The sequence below is a fragment of the Myotis davidii genome, unplaced genomic scaffold (assembly GCF_000327345.1).
Source record: "Myotis davidii unplaced genomic scaffold, ASM32734v1 scaffold1525, whole genome shotgun sequence".
Lineage (NCBI taxonomy): Eukaryota > Metazoa > Chordata > Mammalia > Chiroptera > Vespertilionidae > Myotis > Myotis davidii.
Window position 1 is genome coordinate 632,138 of NW_006296279.1, and position 18,975 is coordinate 651,112.

The 18,975-nt window shown below is 36.9% G+C and overlaps 1 protein-coding gene across 6 annotated transcripts in view; it reads left to right on the forward strand.

Annotated features, from left to right (window-relative positions):
• The first annotated feature begins 30 nt into the window (after positions 1–30).
• Positions 31–18,975, forward strand: part of RCOR3 (REST corepressor 3) — a 42,563-nt gene continuing 23,618 nt past the window's right edge. For 2 of the 6 annotated variants that reach the window (XM_006771263.2, XM_006771264.2), the window contains exons 1-6: positions 31–222; positions 8,765–8,842; positions 11,537–11,589; positions 13,249–13,410; positions 14,815–14,939; positions 15,690–15,768. In XM_006771263.2, the coding sequence (XP_006771326.1) occupies positions 174–222; positions 8,765–8,842; positions 11,537–11,589; positions 13,249–13,410; positions 14,815–14,939; positions 15,690–15,768 (546 nt within the window). In that variant the 5' untranslated portion in view covers positions 31–173. Of the gene's footprint in view, positions 223–8,760; positions 8,843–9,025; positions 9,410–11,536; positions 11,590–13,248; positions 13,411–14,814; positions 14,940–15,689; positions 15,769–18,975 lie in introns of those variants that run through there. The other 4 variants (XM_006771261.2, XM_015568821.1, XM_006771262.2 and 1 more) reach the window with 4 other exon arrangements.

Consider the following 18,975-nt stretch of genomic DNA (forward strand, 5'->3'; position numbering starts at 1 on the left):
GGACTTAATATCTTCCCAGCCACCCGCCGCTTCTTTCCAGATCCCTCCACAATTTTTATATTTTATTAAGTGTCTCTTTTTCTCTCTTCTTTTCTATTCTTATTCTCTCTCTCCTCTCTCTCTCTCTCTCTCTCTCTCTCTCTCTCTCTCGGCATTGCTTTGCAGATGTTGGGATGAGAGTCGGAGCTGAATACCAAGCCCGGATCCCTGAATTTGATCCAGGTAGATATTTAGATTTTATTTTATTTTATTTTTTTGCTTAGGCACAAGATGCAATAAACCTAATATTGAACACAAATGCACACAGCTGTGCAGTCTTCAGGCACCAGAGAACCTGTCCACCTGTAATGCAATATTAAACCGAGGTCCGGGTGTGCAGAGGGGATGCAGGGCCGGGATGGGCAGGCATCTCTGGCGGGGAGGCAGGCTGACAGGCTGGGCAGGGCTGGGACACAGGGCGTGTGGGTAGATGTGTGCATGGCAAGGTGAACATGGTTTCTTTGGCAGCTACTTGCCCGCTGGTGGCATCGCCCTTCTGCCCTCCCCTGAGCTCAGGGCGAGGTCGGGGAGACCTAAGGGAGACGGCCCAGGGCGGGTCGGGGGGCCGCGTGGCCGCGAGCTGGAGGACGCCCTGTGCACACGGGCTGTGTGTGAGCATCATGCCAATGTCACTGGCCGGTTGGCCGGCCCTCGGGAGCGAGGCGGCGGATGCCCAGGCTGCTGCCACGGGCTGGGAGCCCAGGGCGAGAGCCTTCCCCAACCCCTACGCCCCAGGGATTTCTTTCTTTTTCTTTTTTTTTTCGTTCTTTTTGGCTGGGTGGTGTAGCTTTGCTCCAGACAGCTCTGCGGAGTGTTGGAGCCAAGGAGAGAAAGGGATGGGGGAGGGGGGGAGGCGAAGCCAGAGGCACACACCTCGCTCGCGAGCCAGCCCTGGGAGTCAGACCACAGGACAGTGGCGGCAGCTGCCAAGGAGACATTTTCTCCCGGAGCAGCCAGGTTCCAGCGTCCTCTGCCAACCGGGCTTGCGGGCTCCCTGTCTACTTTTCTACAAACAGGTTCTGGCGGTCACGGGATTCCTGCCGGGCCGGGGATTGGGCGAGAGTTCCGCATATGGAGGCGCCCTGGTCGGAGCCTCCCGCGGTGGAGCGTGTTTCCTTCTCCCAACCCCACCCCAGACCCTCTTCAGATCAGGCTGTGAAGGGGCTGGCTTTGGGTTTTTATTTTATTTTATTTTATTTTTGCCCGCTCATAATGTTGCCTCTGTGTTAGATATTAGTAGGGCACAGTTGTATTTTCTTGGGGAAATCGCGTGTTTATTTGATTGCAGGGTATAGCTGGCAAGTGCAAAATGACTTTTACCAGCCATTGAGAGAGTTGTAGGTAGCAGCTGTTCCTGTTCCGAGAGAGAGAGAGAGAGAGAGAGAGAGAGAGAGAGAGAGAGAAATAATGGATGTTATAAAGAATTGTCAGTGCGGGCTATTTTTCAAAAGGTAAAAACAATACAAGAGTCTTCAGCCAGATCCGGGTTGCCCTCGAAATGACATGGCTCTTACTACATTTTACTCAGAACTATCCATGTGGGTGCTGGTGGGCTTCAGGTGATTGTAAAGGTTTTGTGAAATTCGTTTTCTTTGATGTAGCTAGTCGGTGAATGGCACGTTCATTCCCGTTCCTGTTTGTCTCAGGTTTTAGCTGGACCGTTGGAAAGACCATGCTTTGGCTTCAGGTAGATTGAGTTCAGTTCCCAGCTCTTATTTTTATGCTCTGAGCAAGTCACTGGTCTTCCCTAAGCCTGTTGCCCTACGTATAAAATGGAAGTAAAAAAATATTCATGGAATTCTTGCCAGGGTTATGTGACTGGGTTATTCACTGAAGATTAAATTTCATAATGAAGAACGATTTCCATACATTTATACCTTTTTTTATTTAGGGCTTTTATTGGGACTCTGCTTTTTTGGAAATAGATAAACTTATTTCCAAATTAGAATTCAGGCGCCAGAATTATTTCATTTAACAAACATACCTACCTTTTTGCCCGACTAGTTAGGTTTATATAAGGGTCTTGTGTTGAAAAGCCAGAGTTCATACTGGAACAAATTCGTGCATTATGGCCTGATCACTTTAAAGCAGCGGTTCTCAACCTGTGGGTCGCGACCCCTTTGGGAGTCCTACGACCCTTTCACAGGGGTCGCCTAAGACCACCGGAAAACACATATATAATTACATATTGTTTTTGTGATTAATCAGTATGCTTTAATTATGCTCAATTTGTAACAATGAAATTAGGAGTCATTACAACATGAGGAACTGTATTAAAGGATCGCGGCATTAGGAAGGTTGAGAACCACTGCTTTAAAGCATTCTTTGGTTTCATAATAGACTAAATACTAGAATAGACTTCAAAATTTGAAAAATAATTTTAAAAAGCAGAAGACTTTTTTAGGTGGTTTACATGGCCACTATTTGGATTATCCAATTTATCATCATATTTTGCTTATTTTGAACCTATGAACATTTGTCAGGGGGAAAAAATCATTGAAATATTATTACTTTTTAAAATTATATTTTCAATTTACTTACTGAAACTACAGTTGATACTCTTTATTAGAATAAGGATAAATGTCACATTCTCTAAATTCACTTATTCATTTTATCCTTAATCTCCTATAGAAAAATACTTAACCAGAGGGCACAACTAAAACCAGTTACCATTTAAACTTAGGTCATTTGACTCTTTATCACAAGACCCCTAATCAACCAGTGTATAGTTGTCTATAGATGTTATAGGCAAATCTTTTCAAACAAATGTAGCTTGTAAATTATTAGACAGTTTTTTAAAGGAGATATCGACCATGTGTGCCATTCAACATAGTACCACTGCTTTATTTTATTCTGAGTGTTATATGATTGTGTGAAGTTTTTTTTTTTAATATATTTTATTGATTTTTTACAGAGAGGAAGGGAGAGAGGTAGAGGGTTAGAAACATCGATGAGAGAGAAACATTGATCAGCTGCCTCCCGCACATCTCCTTCTGGGGATGTGCCCGCAACCCAGGTACGTGCCCTTGACCGGAATCGAACCTGGGACCTTTCGGTCCGCAGTCCGACACTCTATCCACTGAGCCAAACCGGTTTCGGCATGTGTGAAGTTTTTATTTCACACATCAATTTAATATAATTGGGTGAGAATTTAAACATTTCCTTAGAAAAGAGAAAAAAGATTTATTAATGATAGAAATTGAGATATGGTAGCTCTTCTCTCTCCCTTTTTCTTTTTCATGCCATTATCTTTAGCCTCATAAACCACTTAGTCCATCTTCATAGAGATTATTCACCCATAACCACCTAAGACATTTAGAAGAATTCCTTAGGTGCCAAAATTATTATGATCAGAATGTAGGAAAAGTAAGGGGTTTTGTGTGTGTGTGTTGGGGGGGGCGGAATACATTTATGGGAGGAGATGATGATAATGGTAGAAATTAAACACAAAGAATAAATTATTAAATGACTTTTAGAAAATATGAGAAGAATTGAGATTTAAGTTAGAATTACTGAAGTTAGGAGATTAGGAATATAGAGTGTCCCCCAAAAATGTATACATACCCTTTGAATAATTATAAAGATAGTGTTTATTAAAATACATTTTATTCTCAAAACTGAGCTATCAGCTGTTAAAATGTGTGTACATTTTTTGGGGACACCCTGTAGTTTACATTAATTAATAAGCCATTGTGAAGAATACCTTTTATAAAAATTTACTAATTGGATTTCTGATTATTTTCTTAGGTTCCTTTTCTTTTGATTCTTTACTAGGTCTTTGCCTACTGACTATGCTTATATCACAAGGAACAGTTTTGTGTAGTGATTAAGAGTTTCACCTCTTACCATATACCTTTTAGCTAATATGACATAGTGACCTGGGACAAACTACCTGATATATCCAGACCTTAGTTTTCTCATTTGTGAAAGGGAAAGAATGTTAACTATAACACAAGATTAAGTGAAAATTAATGTATATAAAGAAGTGTTCTTCAAAATAATTTACCTGTATACATACACATAAGATAATTTTGGAAAAAAAGTCACTTAATTTCAAGTTGGCATCTATTGTCATTTATTTTAAACTAGAGGCCCAGTGCACAAAATTCGTGCATGGTAGGGTCCCTAGCGGCTGCCAGTGGCCGGAGCCTCCCTTCCCCAGGGCCTCCCTTCCCCGGCTGCTGGCTGCCCGCCAGGGCCTTCCTTCGTTCCACGCCTCTCTCTGGTGGTCAGCACACGTAATAGCGAGCCATCAAACTCCCGGTCGGTCAAACTCCCGAGGGGACACACGCATATTAGTCTTTTATATATATAGATATATAGATAGTTGAGAAATGTAATCTTCAATTTATTGAAAATATTAACACTTTGAAAGAAAGCTTTTATATCCTTATTTTAAATATATCCAATTAACTATAAATACTAATGTGATGGTATCTATTCTATAGAATATATGGACAGGCTCCTGACAATCTGAAAATTTACATTGTTCCTTTTTGTCTTTGAAATTGTTTCCATGCATTATCCTCACAGATTTTTATAATGTATTTTTGTGCTTGAAAGTGCTTTATTGATCACCTAATTTCTCTACCACCATAATATGTATTCTTGTTAACAAAGGTTCTAAGTGTTAAAACTCTTTTGGCTTGAGTTATTACAATTAATGCACAATTGATTAAAATTCTACTAGTCACATGCCTTGAGTAAAGGAGAGCTTTGCCCATAGCCTTTGGCACTACGGAAATTTTAAATTTTTAGGCAGTGCTTTCTTTTTTTTAAAATCCGCAGAGGCAGGAGAGGCTTCCGCCACCACCGCTGCACTCGCCAGCCATGAGCCCAGCTTCTGGCTGAGCGGCGCTCCCTCTGTGGGAGCACACTGACCACTAGGGAGCAGCTCCTGCATTGAGCATCTACCCCCTGGTGGTCAGTGTGCATCATAGTGACCGGTCATTCCAGTCATTGTAATGGTTGCTTAGGCTTTTATATTTATAGACTAGAGGCCCAGTGCATGAAATTTGTGCACTGGAGAGGGGTCCCTTAGCCCGGCCTGTATCCTCTCACAGTCCGGGAGCCCTGCTGTCAATAACCCCAAATAGGTAGGCCCCGCCCACTCAACTGGGGCTCCGCGATGAATTGCCCCTGCAGAGGGAGGCCCCGCCCACCCACTGCAGTGCCACCGCTGGTAGCCTGGGCCTTCCTCTTTGGGGTGATTGACCGGGGGATTTCTCCATCGATCACCCCAAAGAGGTAGGCCCTGCCCACCTGCCGCAGCGCTGCCATGAGGTAGCCTGGGCCTCCCTCTGCGGGGCAATCATGCAGTGATGGCTGGGCCCCCAACCAAACGCATCACACCCGCCTAGGCTGGTCTGGCACCAGTCAGTGTCATAGAGTGGTTGTCTGGAAGGTCATCCGAAAGGACGTCCAGAAGGTCGTCCGGCTGTCCAGTCTAATTAGCATATTATCCTTTTATTATTATAGATATTGTTTAGGGAGTAATGAGAAAAAACTATGTGTTCAGTATAGATACAACCATCGTAGGTAGGCCTAACTACATAGTACATGTCCCCAACAGCATACCATTTCTTTTCCAAATATTTTGATCCTGTGGTTGGTTGAATCTGTGAATAATGTGGTACCTATGGATATTGAGGGCCAACTGTACTTTTGTTTGATAGTTGTTGGTTTTCACCAATTGGTCTCATAAATATACTTTACTAACTGTAGTTAAGAAGATCTAAAATTTTTCAAAGGGATTAAACTTTTAAGGGTTTCATTTAGCATTTTTAAAAACTTGTTCAATAATTTTTTTTTCAGAATTGTGATCCTACTACAGTTTTTTAAAATTGTGGTAACTTGCTACCTAGGTTTTAGTTGGTTGGTTTGTTTTTTAATCAATTGAAAAGTTAGGATGCTTCTAAGGCTTGGTTATTTTGTTTGTGAGTGAAGTTTGATTCTCAGTACTATTCGTGAATATCAGAGTTTTGAGATATAATCTTCAATATTGTTACAGATAAAAGTAAAGTTTTAAACTTTGCGTTTGTGTCCTTTAAATATTTTAGTTCATTTCGACTTTCGTCATGGAAATGGTGAAACTTGATTGAATGCAAAGTATCCGGGGGGATAAAATGTTTTTAATAATACAAGTTAATTTCTAATATTATATTATTACAGAGGAATCAGGTTTAATTTGTCAGAAAAACTAGAAGGTCATTTCAGCTTTCAATTTCCTTTTCAGAGGGTTGATGAGAGGGGGTATCAGCCATTTGTGTTAGAGCCCCATTAGGTGTTACTCATTCGTACTCTTACTTGATGGATAATATGAGAAGAAGCTCTTCCAGAGTAAAGAAAGGAACTTAAGAAAGAGCTGTTTTCAATAACCATGTACTAGGGATAATAAGTCTTATATAAGCATTATCCAAATGCTTACCATTCGCTGGCTACTTTATATTAACTCATTTAATTTTTGAACAACTGTGTGAAGTAGGAACTCTCATCATCCCTATTTTTAAAGATGAGTTACATTGGGGCCCAGATACATTAAATAAGCTTGCTCAAGGTGACCAAGCTAGGAAGTAGCAGAGCTGAGTTTCAAACTTGGAGTGTAGCTCTCTGATCGTTACACTCTTAATTATTATACTAAAAGGTATCTCAGTTTTTGTGACCATCAGTCATCTCTTGGCCTCGTTGAGACATATATGATTGAAAACAGTAGAGTCCATTTCAGGGGTTAGGGACAGAACATTGTGAAATGCCTAATTAGGTGTTCTCTGAGGCCAGGCACGATTATTCTACACATGCCCCCCTGGCTGTTAGTGCCCACAGCTTGGGTGCGAGTCTCTGTCAGATCTTACACTGCTAAGAATTTTGGGGAAAACTTAACTGTTATTCTTCATGGGGGGGAAATTTTTTTTTAAGGTTTATATTCGTTTACGAGATATTTAATGAAGATATTTTAATTCAGGCCTTTTGTAATGCAAGAATCAGATGCAAGAAAATGTTTAAATATTAAGCATAATATACTCTTAAGACTTGAGACTTTCCCTCAAGGGCATGTACCTTGGTTGCAGGTTCCCTGGCCCTGGTTGGGGTGCATGCAGGAGGCAACCAATCAATGTGTCTCTCTGTCTCTCCCTCTCCCTGAAAAAAAAAATTCAATGGAAAAATATCCTCGGGTAGGATTAACAACAACAAAAAGACTCGAGACTTAATGCAAACCTTTGTTGCAATCTGTGCTTAATTAAGTAGGATTTAAATTATAATCCATTGTGAAAAAGAATCAGTGCCATTTTAAAGGATTGAAGTTTAGGATACTCACTTGAAATAGCAATGGAGTTTAACTAATAAAGGCTTCTGACCTATTTAGATAGGATGTCTGTATTATTTCCATCGAATGACTTGGCTCTTTTTTTGTGTGCTTTTATTTGATGTGTTTAAAATCAAATATATATTTTATTTTTTAGCAAGAGAAAATAACAAAATTTAATACATAGTATGGAAACCTTGAATGCATGAGGGAGCCAGAGACCCACATGCAGAAGAGGGTCAGAGATAGACAGAAATTGTGGCCATGAGTTGCTGGTAGCTATCAACACCTTATAAAAATCAATTGTGACATGTTTATAAACAAGTCTTCTTAAAATAGGTGGCAACAATGCTTCATTTGTTAGTAGTTTGAATTACCTTGAATGTACCTATGAATTAGGAAGAAGCCAAGGAAAGACCAGACCTCATAGGCATGTACTTGGCTCTGGGATAACTGTGTCAGGCATTCGTTCATTCCGTCTATTCTTAATTTACCTGCTGTCTATCAGTAGAGCTCGATTTTTCGGATTTTTTAGATTATAACAAGTTAGAAGTAAAATTAGAAACAAGCAATAGTGTATTCCTAGATTGAGGTAGACTCTCAAATTACTTTAAAAAGAAGTAGCTTTAACTTTTACATTGTTTTACTTTGTTTTCTTACACAGAGCACATACTTTTATAAATGTACAATGTAACAAATGAAGTCTAAAAAGGAATAGCTGGCAGACTCCTAGCCAGGAATAAGATTAAATAAAAACTATAAAAAGCAGATACAAGTACTTAAAAATTACAGTAATCTTGGCCCATTTAGATATAGGGCAAAACAATTAACTTACCACCTGAGGTATTCTCTATGGTTTTAAAAGAGTTTTTAATGACTCCTAAGTAATGTGTACAAGGTTAAGTCAGTTATTATCTATAAAGAAGTAGGGATGTGTAATGTACTTAAAATCTTTCTTTTTAATTTAAAGGGGGGTAAGCTTCAGTGTTTATGAAATTTCCTTCAATTTTTTTTAAATATATTTTATTGATTTTTTACAGAGAGGAAGGGAGAGAGATAGAGAGTTAGAAACATCGATGAGAGAGAAACATCGATCAGCTGCCTCCTGCACATCTCCCACTGGGGATGTGCCCGCAACCCAGGTACATGCCCTTGACTGGAATCAAACCCGGGACCTTTCAGTCCGCAGGCCGACGCTCTATCCATTGAGCCAAACCGGTTTCGGCTCCTTCATTTTTATAAATGGGATATTTAATGTATTTGATGTAAATCGGTTTTCCTTCTCTTTATTTTTCTGTACTTTGTCTCTTTGCCTTCCTTTGCAGGTACTATAATAATGTAGAAATAAACTAATCTTGGTTATACTCATTTTGAATGTAAATAAAAATCCATCGTATTCAAAGTAATTAATTTTTTCCCCAGGTGCTACAAAGTACACAGATAAAGACAATGGAGGAATGCTTGTATGGTCTCCATATCACAGTATTCCAGATGCCAAATGTAAGTTTTCTGAACTTGAACATTTATGTCAATAGGCATCTACTAACCAATTCAGAATGCAATTTTTTATTTGTTTTGGGGGTCTCTTAGATTCTCATAAGAAAAAATAGTTTGTCCTTGTTTTGTTTTGTTTTGTTGTGTTTGATGGAGGTTGTTATATTAGAATGTTTTTCCTTTTGAAAGGTAGTGGGTTGATCATTCCAATTTGTGTCAGGCCCAGGAAGACAGAGGAAACCTAGGATCTGATGGCATTTTGCTGCTTAAATCCTCGAGCAGGGGAGGGAGTTGCTATGTAGACATCTGCCCAGGTTTTTCCTCAGTGTATGGAGATGTAAAGAAAAGCCTTCCAACTTCAAAGAGCCCACTGTCAGTACCATGTTAAAGAGGAAAGGGGAAAGAACTGACTCCAGCAGCCATCAATCAGGTCATCTCTGTGCTCTCCATTTCTGGACGGAGGCCTTCTGGATCATTGACCATGCACTTCTTGAATCATGGTGTGGCTTTAGACTTCAATGTGATGTAGCGGACCTGATCCTTTGCGGCACATCAGATATAGGAAACGTGCAGGTAACAAAACTAAGATCCCCATCCCTCCATTTAGTTACATTGAATTTACTAAAACAAAAGAACCACTCAACAGCTCCTTTAGCAGCTGTAAAATAAGCTGGTCTTTTAAAAATATTTACTAAATCTGATAGCTGTCCCATGATGGTTTATTTAGAAAAGTAATATCATATAATAGTAAGTCTAAGTATACTTATTGATGCAATAAGAGAACTCAAAGTTGAAAACTGAAAAATATTCTGCATACCAGATCATTTTTCCTATTTAAGCACTGTTGTGTTTCTTTGGTTCACTCATAGGCAAAGGTTTTCATTCATAAACTGAGTATCAGAGTGTCATTGGCTTTTGCTTTTTTAGCACTGTTTTTATACAGTGGTGCCTTTCTGAGCAAAGTGATAAACAAAATTTAGAAAACCAACATTTCCTGATAGTATGGTGTGCATGTAGAATATGCAACTGAAGGTCTAGGGTTATGCATTGAAACCACTTGGGGGAACTTTAAAAAAATAAACACTACTGATGTCTGGTCTCCTGTCTCAAACCATCAATCAGAATTTTCAGAGGTGGAGCCTGACTTTACTTTTTATTTATTTATTATTATTTTTAATTTTCACCCGAGGATGTGTTTTTATTGATTTTTAGAGAGAGAGGGAGAGGTAGAGAGAGGGAAACATTGATGTTGGAGAGAAACATCAATCAGCTGCCACCCATATGTACCCCAGTGGGTATCAAACCCGCAACCTGAGTATATGCCCTGACCAGGAATCAAACCTATGACCCTTTGGTTCCTGGGACCAACACTAACCACTTAGCAACATTAGCCAGGGCCAGACTTACTTTTTAAAAGCTCTTCCACTGATTCTAATGTAAAGCCTGACTTAAGAACCATAGGTTGATTGGTATTGTTTAGCCTTCTATTTATAGGTCTATAGGACATTTTTGTTAAATTTAATTAGCATATATTTAGACCTGTCATGTGTTTAAGTACTATAGGTTCTAAACAGAATATAATATTTGGATTTTCTGTACCAAAAGTTTATAATCTTAGGGAGATATAACAACATCTATAAAAGATAGTTATTCTAACAGCATTTTTTAATAATAGCATATGTATAAATTAATCTATATTGTAGTGAGCAATGATGATAACACATTCTTATAAAGTAATTAAAATGTGCTATTTTAAACACTTTACACCTATTAGCTCATTTAATCCTAAGAGGGAGGTACTATTTTTATCACTATTTAAAGTGAGGAAACTAAGGTACAAAAAGGTCAAGTTTAATTGCCTAAAGTTAAAACATTAGTAACAAGGCTGAGAATCAAGTTCAGGTAGACTAGCAGTTCTAGAATCAGAATTCCTAACCACTGCTTCTCAAAAATGTGCTTAAAAAATATATGTATATGTATATATACACACACACACACACAAACACACACACACATATTATAATACTATAATATTAATATAGATGGATCAAGAAGGACTGTAGAGACTTCACATAAAACTGAGTCTTGCTGAATGTGAAATAGATTTCTCTTCAATGAGGCCTTGAAATAGCCAGTGTATCATCACTGGAGCTGTGCTTATCTACATTCTAATGGCTTGACTACATGTGGAGGATAAATTAAACTGGAATATTCAAACACCTTTAGTATAGCTAGCAGAAAATGCTGGAGAAAATTTTAGGGATACTAAAGTATATTTAAATATGTTGCTAACTATATGTAGCTGACAAAATAGGAAGGTAAAGGCTTTGGGCCTATTCTAAATATGAAATGGGGTCTTAAATAGCTGAGTGATTTCAAATAAAGACTGTGGTAGAAAATCAAGAAATTATCTAATGTATTATACTGCAATTAGGCTCTGTTGGCTACCCACAGGTTGATTTTTTTGGTCACATAAGTCATAATAAGTAAAATTTTAAACCAAGTGTACCTTTGATCCTATTCCTAGAACTAAAAGTCTTTTTTGTAACATTTTATGAAAAATAACTTTGGCTATTTTTTTTATTCCTGTAATATACATTCTTAAATTCTGCTTTGTTAAAAAGACACACACACACACAAATCGTAGACCTGGGCAAATGAAGTAAGTATAATTAATTATATACCATTGTTTCATTACAGTGGATGAATATATTGCCATTGCAAAGGAGAAACATGGCTACAATGTGGAACAGGTATGTACAGAAACATTTTAATATTAAGGCTTGCCTCAACATTTATGAAATTCAGAGAACATCTCATGATCATTTCTGTTCTAAAAGTTAAGCAGTTCAACCAACTTTAGAGATACCAAAAGTCCTAACAAAGTCTGACCTCTCAACATTAAGGATTTTGCTTTTATAAACATTATTTGTCTCAAGGGCTTGAACATTTTTCTCTAAATACCTCTGTTTCTTACTCTATTTGAGTTATAAAAGTGTCTGAAAGCCTTCATGACTACTCTGGCAAATGCTTACGAAAAAGAGAAAATTTTTTGAGTACAGGTAATTCTCTTTGACTTTTGAATCTAAAAGAACTTAAACTTTTAGAAATATTTAAGATTTTTCCATTATGAATGAAATAATGCATAAAGGTTTTTTTTAAATTTAGATAACTTTAAAAGGAGATATATACACACACACACACACACACACACACACACACACACATATATATAGCTTATGATTTATTTATCCCTAGTAATGAGGGGATGAAGAGCTTGGAACAATAAAAATGAAATAGAGGTTCTTAAATTTCAATTCAACTAAGTATTTGATCAGAATTACTTTTATCAGAATTACTAGTAAAATAAGTGAATTATCTGTAACCTGGATTATTAAGAGCTAACTTTATGGTCAGTAACATGGTTACATAATAAAAAACCATTTTTGTGAAATTGAGATGTTTATCCAAATGCAGTAATCTTTTTTGTGAATTTTGAAGCCTTTCATTATGTATTTTGTTTTTAAGCCTTGACTTTCTGTTTAATATTTAAGAAAGTTAGTCCTTTAAAATGTGACTGCTATATAGGTTCATTTTCATGTTCATTTTAAAGGAGTATTACCAAAGTACAAAAATTAACTTTAAAGCTCAATATTGAAAAAGTTGCTAAGTCTCTTAAGAAATAAAACTTTATCCCTTAATTCAGTACCTTATTATAAAGACAAAGGCCTACTATTTACCTACAATAGAAGAGAAAATTGTGGAACTGTTGGAAATCATTCATTTCAGGCTTTCCTACGATTTGTTAATAAAGTCATTCAAGTTATTAACATGCCCATACTAATTCTTTGTGTACATTATGATAATAAAGAACTTTTAAAAATATATATGATAAAAGATTGTTATACTTATTGTTGAGGTACTCTTCTTAGAATTGTTTAGTCCATGATATATTTCTAAAAGGTTAAAACAAGTATTTCTCAAAGTCTCGACTGAGCACTTCCAGTTTTTTGTTAGAATCCATAGTTTTCATTCAATTACTGGTTTTTTGGATTTTTTTAAAGTGTATTTTTCTCTACACATTGACAGATGAATAAATGTGGGTAAAAGTCTTGATAGGAGCCTTCAAACGTGCTGCAGTAATCATAGCCACTCTCCTCAGCTAACTGTGTTTCCTAGATTCTGCAGCAGACATGGTATGCAAGAACATTCACTGTTCTGAGGCATTGATTTAAAAGAAATAATAAGTGAGGTCTGCTACTTGGGCAACCCTGATTAAAATCCCAAACTGTGAGTGTATCTTTAGTTGAAGTCATAGGCTTAAGATTTTAACATAATTTGTATTTAATTCTCTTAAGTGTGATGGAACGTAAGTCCATTAAAAACCAAAGGGGATTGATTTCTCTTCAAAGGCACTTGGCATGTTGTTCTGGCATAAACATAACATTGAGAAGTCCCTTGCTGATCTCCCTAATTTTACTCCCTTTCCGGATGAGTGGACAGTAGAAGATAAAGTCCTATTTGAACAAGCCTTTAGTTTTCATGGGAAGAGCTTTCACAGGATTCAACAAATGGTATGGTAATTTTGGTCTTAGTGTGATTCATACCTGCATGATATTTTATGCTGATATTAAACTTTCGAATTCTTAAATAGATAACAAGTTTTCCAATAATGTTAACTTTTAAAAATATTTTGAAATAGGTGTATTTGCATAGAGTGCTATTGTCTACAACCATTCTAAGGCATGACGGTTATTTGCTATTTCATTGTAATAAGTTAATTTTTATTATGACTTAAATATATGTGTAATGGTATTGTTTAAAAAGTTTGTCATTCCAGGAAAAAAATCATAATTTTATTTTTAAATGTTTTATTTTTTAACATAAGGATTTTATTTTCTAATTTATATTCCTTTAGATATGAACATCAATTTTTAAATATTCTGTAATTCAGTATTGTCCAAGTGCTGTTGCTTTTTTTTTTAACAAGAAAATTGCTTTTTTAGCTCTTAAGTTTTTAGTATTGTGTCAAAATAATATAAACCTGAGAAGTGCTGCATTAAACACTTTTAACCTGAGTGGATAAAAACTAGATAACGTTTGCAAATATATCTGAGTGTCTTCCGTAATCGAAAAGAACGTTTTTGGGAGTGTGCATTGTTTGCCTGGATGACAAATCAGTGCATGATCATTTGTCAGTTTTTGCCCAAAGACTTTATTTGGTAGCTAAAGTCTATTTGCGTTATTTCTCATTTTAAAACCGGTTAAAAGAAAATGATTCCAAAAAATCATTGTTAAGAATTGAATAGCTTTTCTGGGACATATGCTAACTGAAAGAAGCATGTTGTAAAATTGTTCTACAGATCCACTAATCTTCATAGTAAGATATCAAAGGTCACATACTGTATGATTTCATTTATATGAAGTGTTCAGAATAAGCAAATCCATAGAGACTAGGTTAAGGGGAGAATAAGCATGACTGCTAATGGGTATAGGATTTCTTTTCAAGGTTATGAAGATGTCGGGAATTTAGTGATGGTTACACATAACTAGCGCATATACTAAAAACCACTGACTTGTACTCTTTAAATTGGAGATTTCTATGATATGTGAATTACATATCAATAAAAACTGACTTACATAGGGAAAAAAGAATTAATTATTTAAGGAAAACAGATATTAAATGCTAACATTGCCTGTGTTGGGGACTTCTGGGGCCATTCTTGCTGTGTTTGTGACGTCTTTCTCCTCTCCCTCAAACAAATAGGCATGTTTATTCAACAATGTCAGTGTCATAGGTGTGGGTAGAGTACTGTGACCACAACACACTTTTTATTTTTATAATTTATAAAGGTATTCATGAAAATGTTTTATCTATGCCTTTGTTTGCTAAGTATCAAGGAATAATATCAGAAATATTCTGTTCATTGGAGTTTATGAATTAAACTTGCTGATATTAACATGACTTTTTTTTTAAGCTTCCAGATAAGACCATTGCTAGTCTTGTAAAATATTACTATTCCTGGAAAAAAACTCGATCTAGGACAAGCTTGATGGATCGCCAGGCTCGGAAACTAGCTAATAGACATAATCAGGGTGACAGGTAGGTTGGATACCTTTATATAGTTACATTGATAGGAACACTGTATCGGATTGCTTACATTTCCTAAGGCAGAAAAATTATCACAACATATTGTAAGTACTTCTTACTCTTACATTCATGTTTCTGCTCTGATAGGAAAGGCTGAGTGATCAAAAATCTTAGTAGTAAGAACTCTCTTCAACTCTGAACTGTTAATCATAGCCAGCAAACATTGCAACTGAGTTATATTTGAGCTGTGTTTGACTGTAATCACAAATGCTTTTTTTAGTAGTAATATATTTAATACATATATTTAGGATCTAATAAATATATTCTCTAGAAGATGCTTTTCCACAGTTACCTGAGTGACTCTGAAGTCCATGTTACTGTAGCTGTATCTTTATGGCAGTATAAAATAATTTTGCTTACTGGTTTTTGTCTGTCTTTATTATCCAACAGGAGAACTAAAATAACAAGCATTACATCAAGTTAATAGTGTTCTCTTTCCCAAATATTTCTTTCTAAATATCTTCCTTATTTACTTAGGAAAGATATTTAGCGGATATGTTAGCTAAAATGATTCTGTATGCCTTAATTATTTCTAAACACTACAGAAATCTAAATTTTAAAAGCTTCTCTCCTCGGGACAGCCCTTGTTCTGTTGGGAAATATTTAGTAAAATTATTAGCATTTGATATTACCATTTGATAAGAGCACTGGAATAGAATAAAAAGAAAGGAATTAAGTTTACTAATCTCTGTCTCTTCCCAGTGATGATGATGTGGAAGAAACACATCCAATGGATGGAAACGATAGTGATTATGATCCCAAAAAAGAAGCCAAAAAAGAGGTAATGGTGATCATCAGAGTGCTTATAAAATTATTCTAAGTTTCCACTAAAAAAAAAAAAAAGACTCTTTTTTTCTTCATCTTATGAAAAATGTTTTTACATAATGATTTAGGATGTCATAAATTCTAATATTAATTAGAATTTTTTGGAAAAGCTTTAATATCTGCAACTCCAATTAGCCAATGATTTAAGTAATTTTTGGTTATGTCCATTCAGAAGTATCAAAAACCCTGTCACGATCCCTACTCTTTAATCCATAGAGAGGAAATAAAATACCCTCATGTATCTCATGTAAAATTAAGCTTTCTGGTTGTTAGCACTTTTTCTTTCTTTTTTTAAATTTTTATTTTATTGATTTTAGGAATCAATGGTTGATCCCTCTCTGTGCCCTGACCGGGGATCCAGCCTGCAACCTTGGCCTATCGGGATGATGCTCTAGCCAACTGAGCTACCCGGCCAGGGCCTACCCAGTTTTTCTTGAAAACATGTCTTTGTTTCATATTATACCAACTTAGAAATAAGCATCAGGTATACTGACAGCAGTGAAAATTGAAAGCTTCCTCAGTGGAAGAGATGGAAGAATCCCTAGCTAGCAAAGCACACATATTCCTCAATGTGATGATAATGAGGATGACTTAAAATCATTAAGAACAGGCTAAATTTTTATACATGCTCATTTATTAAGGCAAGGAATTGTATAACTGTTAAAAAATAGACAATGTTGATGGATAAAGGCTTGTGAGCTATAGGCAGCTATGGAATAGTGAAAGTAACATTGTCCATCTATGTGAGGTGATACATACAGATTTTGTCTTTGTTTGCCTGTGAGTTCATCCTATTCGTAAATAATGTGAAGGGAAAGTAAGTTAAAAAGTAAGAATACTGCAGGGCTGTAGGCCAGGACTGACAGCGCCTGTCAGCAGCTTCATTCATTTCTCTGCTCTTTCACCGATGATAGGGACATCCGGCAGGGAGTGATACTCTGCTGTTGCCTTTAACGCAGGTCTAACTTTTACAATTGTGAGCTACACTTACCTGAGATGTGTACAGTGTAAAGAAGAAGAATAAAATAAACACTAGTGTTTCCGTCGCTGAACTTAAGAGACAGAAGTCCTGTGCGTGTTTCCTTAATTACACTCTGCCTTCCCTTCTCTCCCGAGGGAACCTCTATCCTGGAAAGAGAACCCTATCCTAAAATTTATCAGTTATTCACTTCCCTTATTTTAATGGTTTTAGCACATGTGTATGTATCTCTGAGCAACCCTCATTTAGTTTTGTCCATTTCATCATGTTGTATGTATTCTAGCTAATTACTAGCAGTGTTTTGTTGTTGTTGCCCAATATGTTTTGCAAATCTTTTTATTGCTATATTATAGTGTTTACTAGAAGCCCAGGGCACGGATTTGTGCACCGGTGGGGTCCCGCGGCCTGGCCTGTGCCCTCTGGCAATCCGGGACCCCTCGGGGGATGTCAAACTGCCGGTTTCGACCCAGTCCCCACAGGCCAGAGGGCTCCTGTGCACCGGGCCTCTAGTATTATTCTGTTTCAGGATACAGTAGTTTCCCCCCTTATGTACAGAGGATACGTTCTAACACCCCAGTAGATGCCTGAAACCATGGCTAGTACTGCACCCTATCTATGGTATGTTTTCACCTATGAATACATACCTTTTTCCTTAATTTATTTAACTCTGTTGTAACTGTGACAACAGCTCTTCCTCGGCAGTAATTCTTATATTTTTCAGTCCAAACCTCTTCCTAAATCTGTGTAACCATCCTTTACTTGCAGTAAATGGCTTAGTGTCACTCCTTTCAGGGATCCTTTGCTGAAGTATTAATAAAGGTTCAGTGCTTTTGGCTCAACACACCGTCAGTTGGAACATAAGTTTTCTCTTTATCTTCCACCCACAAATTTAATGCCTTTTGCATCTTAACTGAGTAGTTACCACCTATGGTGGCCATAACTTTTGCAGTTTGAGGTGTGACAGCAAAACTAGCACAAATTTTTTTTTCAAAACTTCATGGATAGGTGATTTGTTCTTTTTTAAAATGTTTTTGTATTGATTTCAGAGCGGTAGGGAGAGAGAGAAAAACATCAATGATGAGAGAGAACCATGGATCGGCTGCCTCCTGCACGCCCCCCACTGGGGACCAAGCCCAAAACACGAGCATGTGTCCTGACCAGGAAATTATTTTTTTTTTAAATATATTTTATTGATTTTTCACAGAGAGGAAGGGAGAGAGATAGAAAGTTAGAAACATCAATCAGCTGCCTCCTGCACATCTCCCACTGGGGACGTGCCCGCAACCCAGGCACATGCCCCTGGCCGGAATCGAACCCGGGACCCCTCAGTCCGCAGGCCAACACTCCATCCACTGAGCCAAACCAGCTTCGGCCAGGAAATTATTTTTATTTTTAAAATATATTTTTATTGATTTCTGATTTATATGTTATATTTGTTCAGTTTTAGTTACATCTTGGTTTAAATTTATAAATTAAACATATAGTCATTGTATATTTAGTTTTACCCACATGTTTAAAATTTATTTTGCCTACTATTCTTTATTAAATCTTAGGCTTTTCTTCAAAAATAATTTCCCTTTTGCCCAGCTGGTGTGGTTCGGTGGTTGAGTGTTGACCTATGAACCTGGAGGTCACAGTTCAATTCCTAGTCAGGGCACATGCCTGGGTTGCAGGCTCAATCCCCAGTAGGGGGCATGCAGAAGGCAGCTGATCAGTGATTCCCTCTCATCATTGATGTTTCTAGCTCTCCCTTCTTCTCTGAAATCAATAAAAATGTATTTGAAAAATAAAAATAATAATTTCCCTTTTTACTGAAGTATATCCATTCCAAGTTAATTTATTGAGGGCCTCTTAGTTATAAATGCAGTCAGTTTTGTCCAGAATGTCTGTTTCTCTATTCTTCTTGAAATCTTAGTTTTGTTGGGGTTAGACTCTTAGATTGACAGTTAATGTGTATAGATATTATTTTACTGCTTCTGATTTCTATCCCTGACTATATGTTTAATTTATAAATTTAAACCAAGATGTAACTAAAACTGCTGTAGAGAAGTCTGCTGTCAAAGCTAATTATCATCCCTTTGGAGGTAATTTGTCTTTTTCTCTATCAACTTTTACAATCTCTTCTTTGTCTTTAGTGTTCTGTACTTTCACTTTGATGTATCTGAGTATGGATTTCTTTTTTTT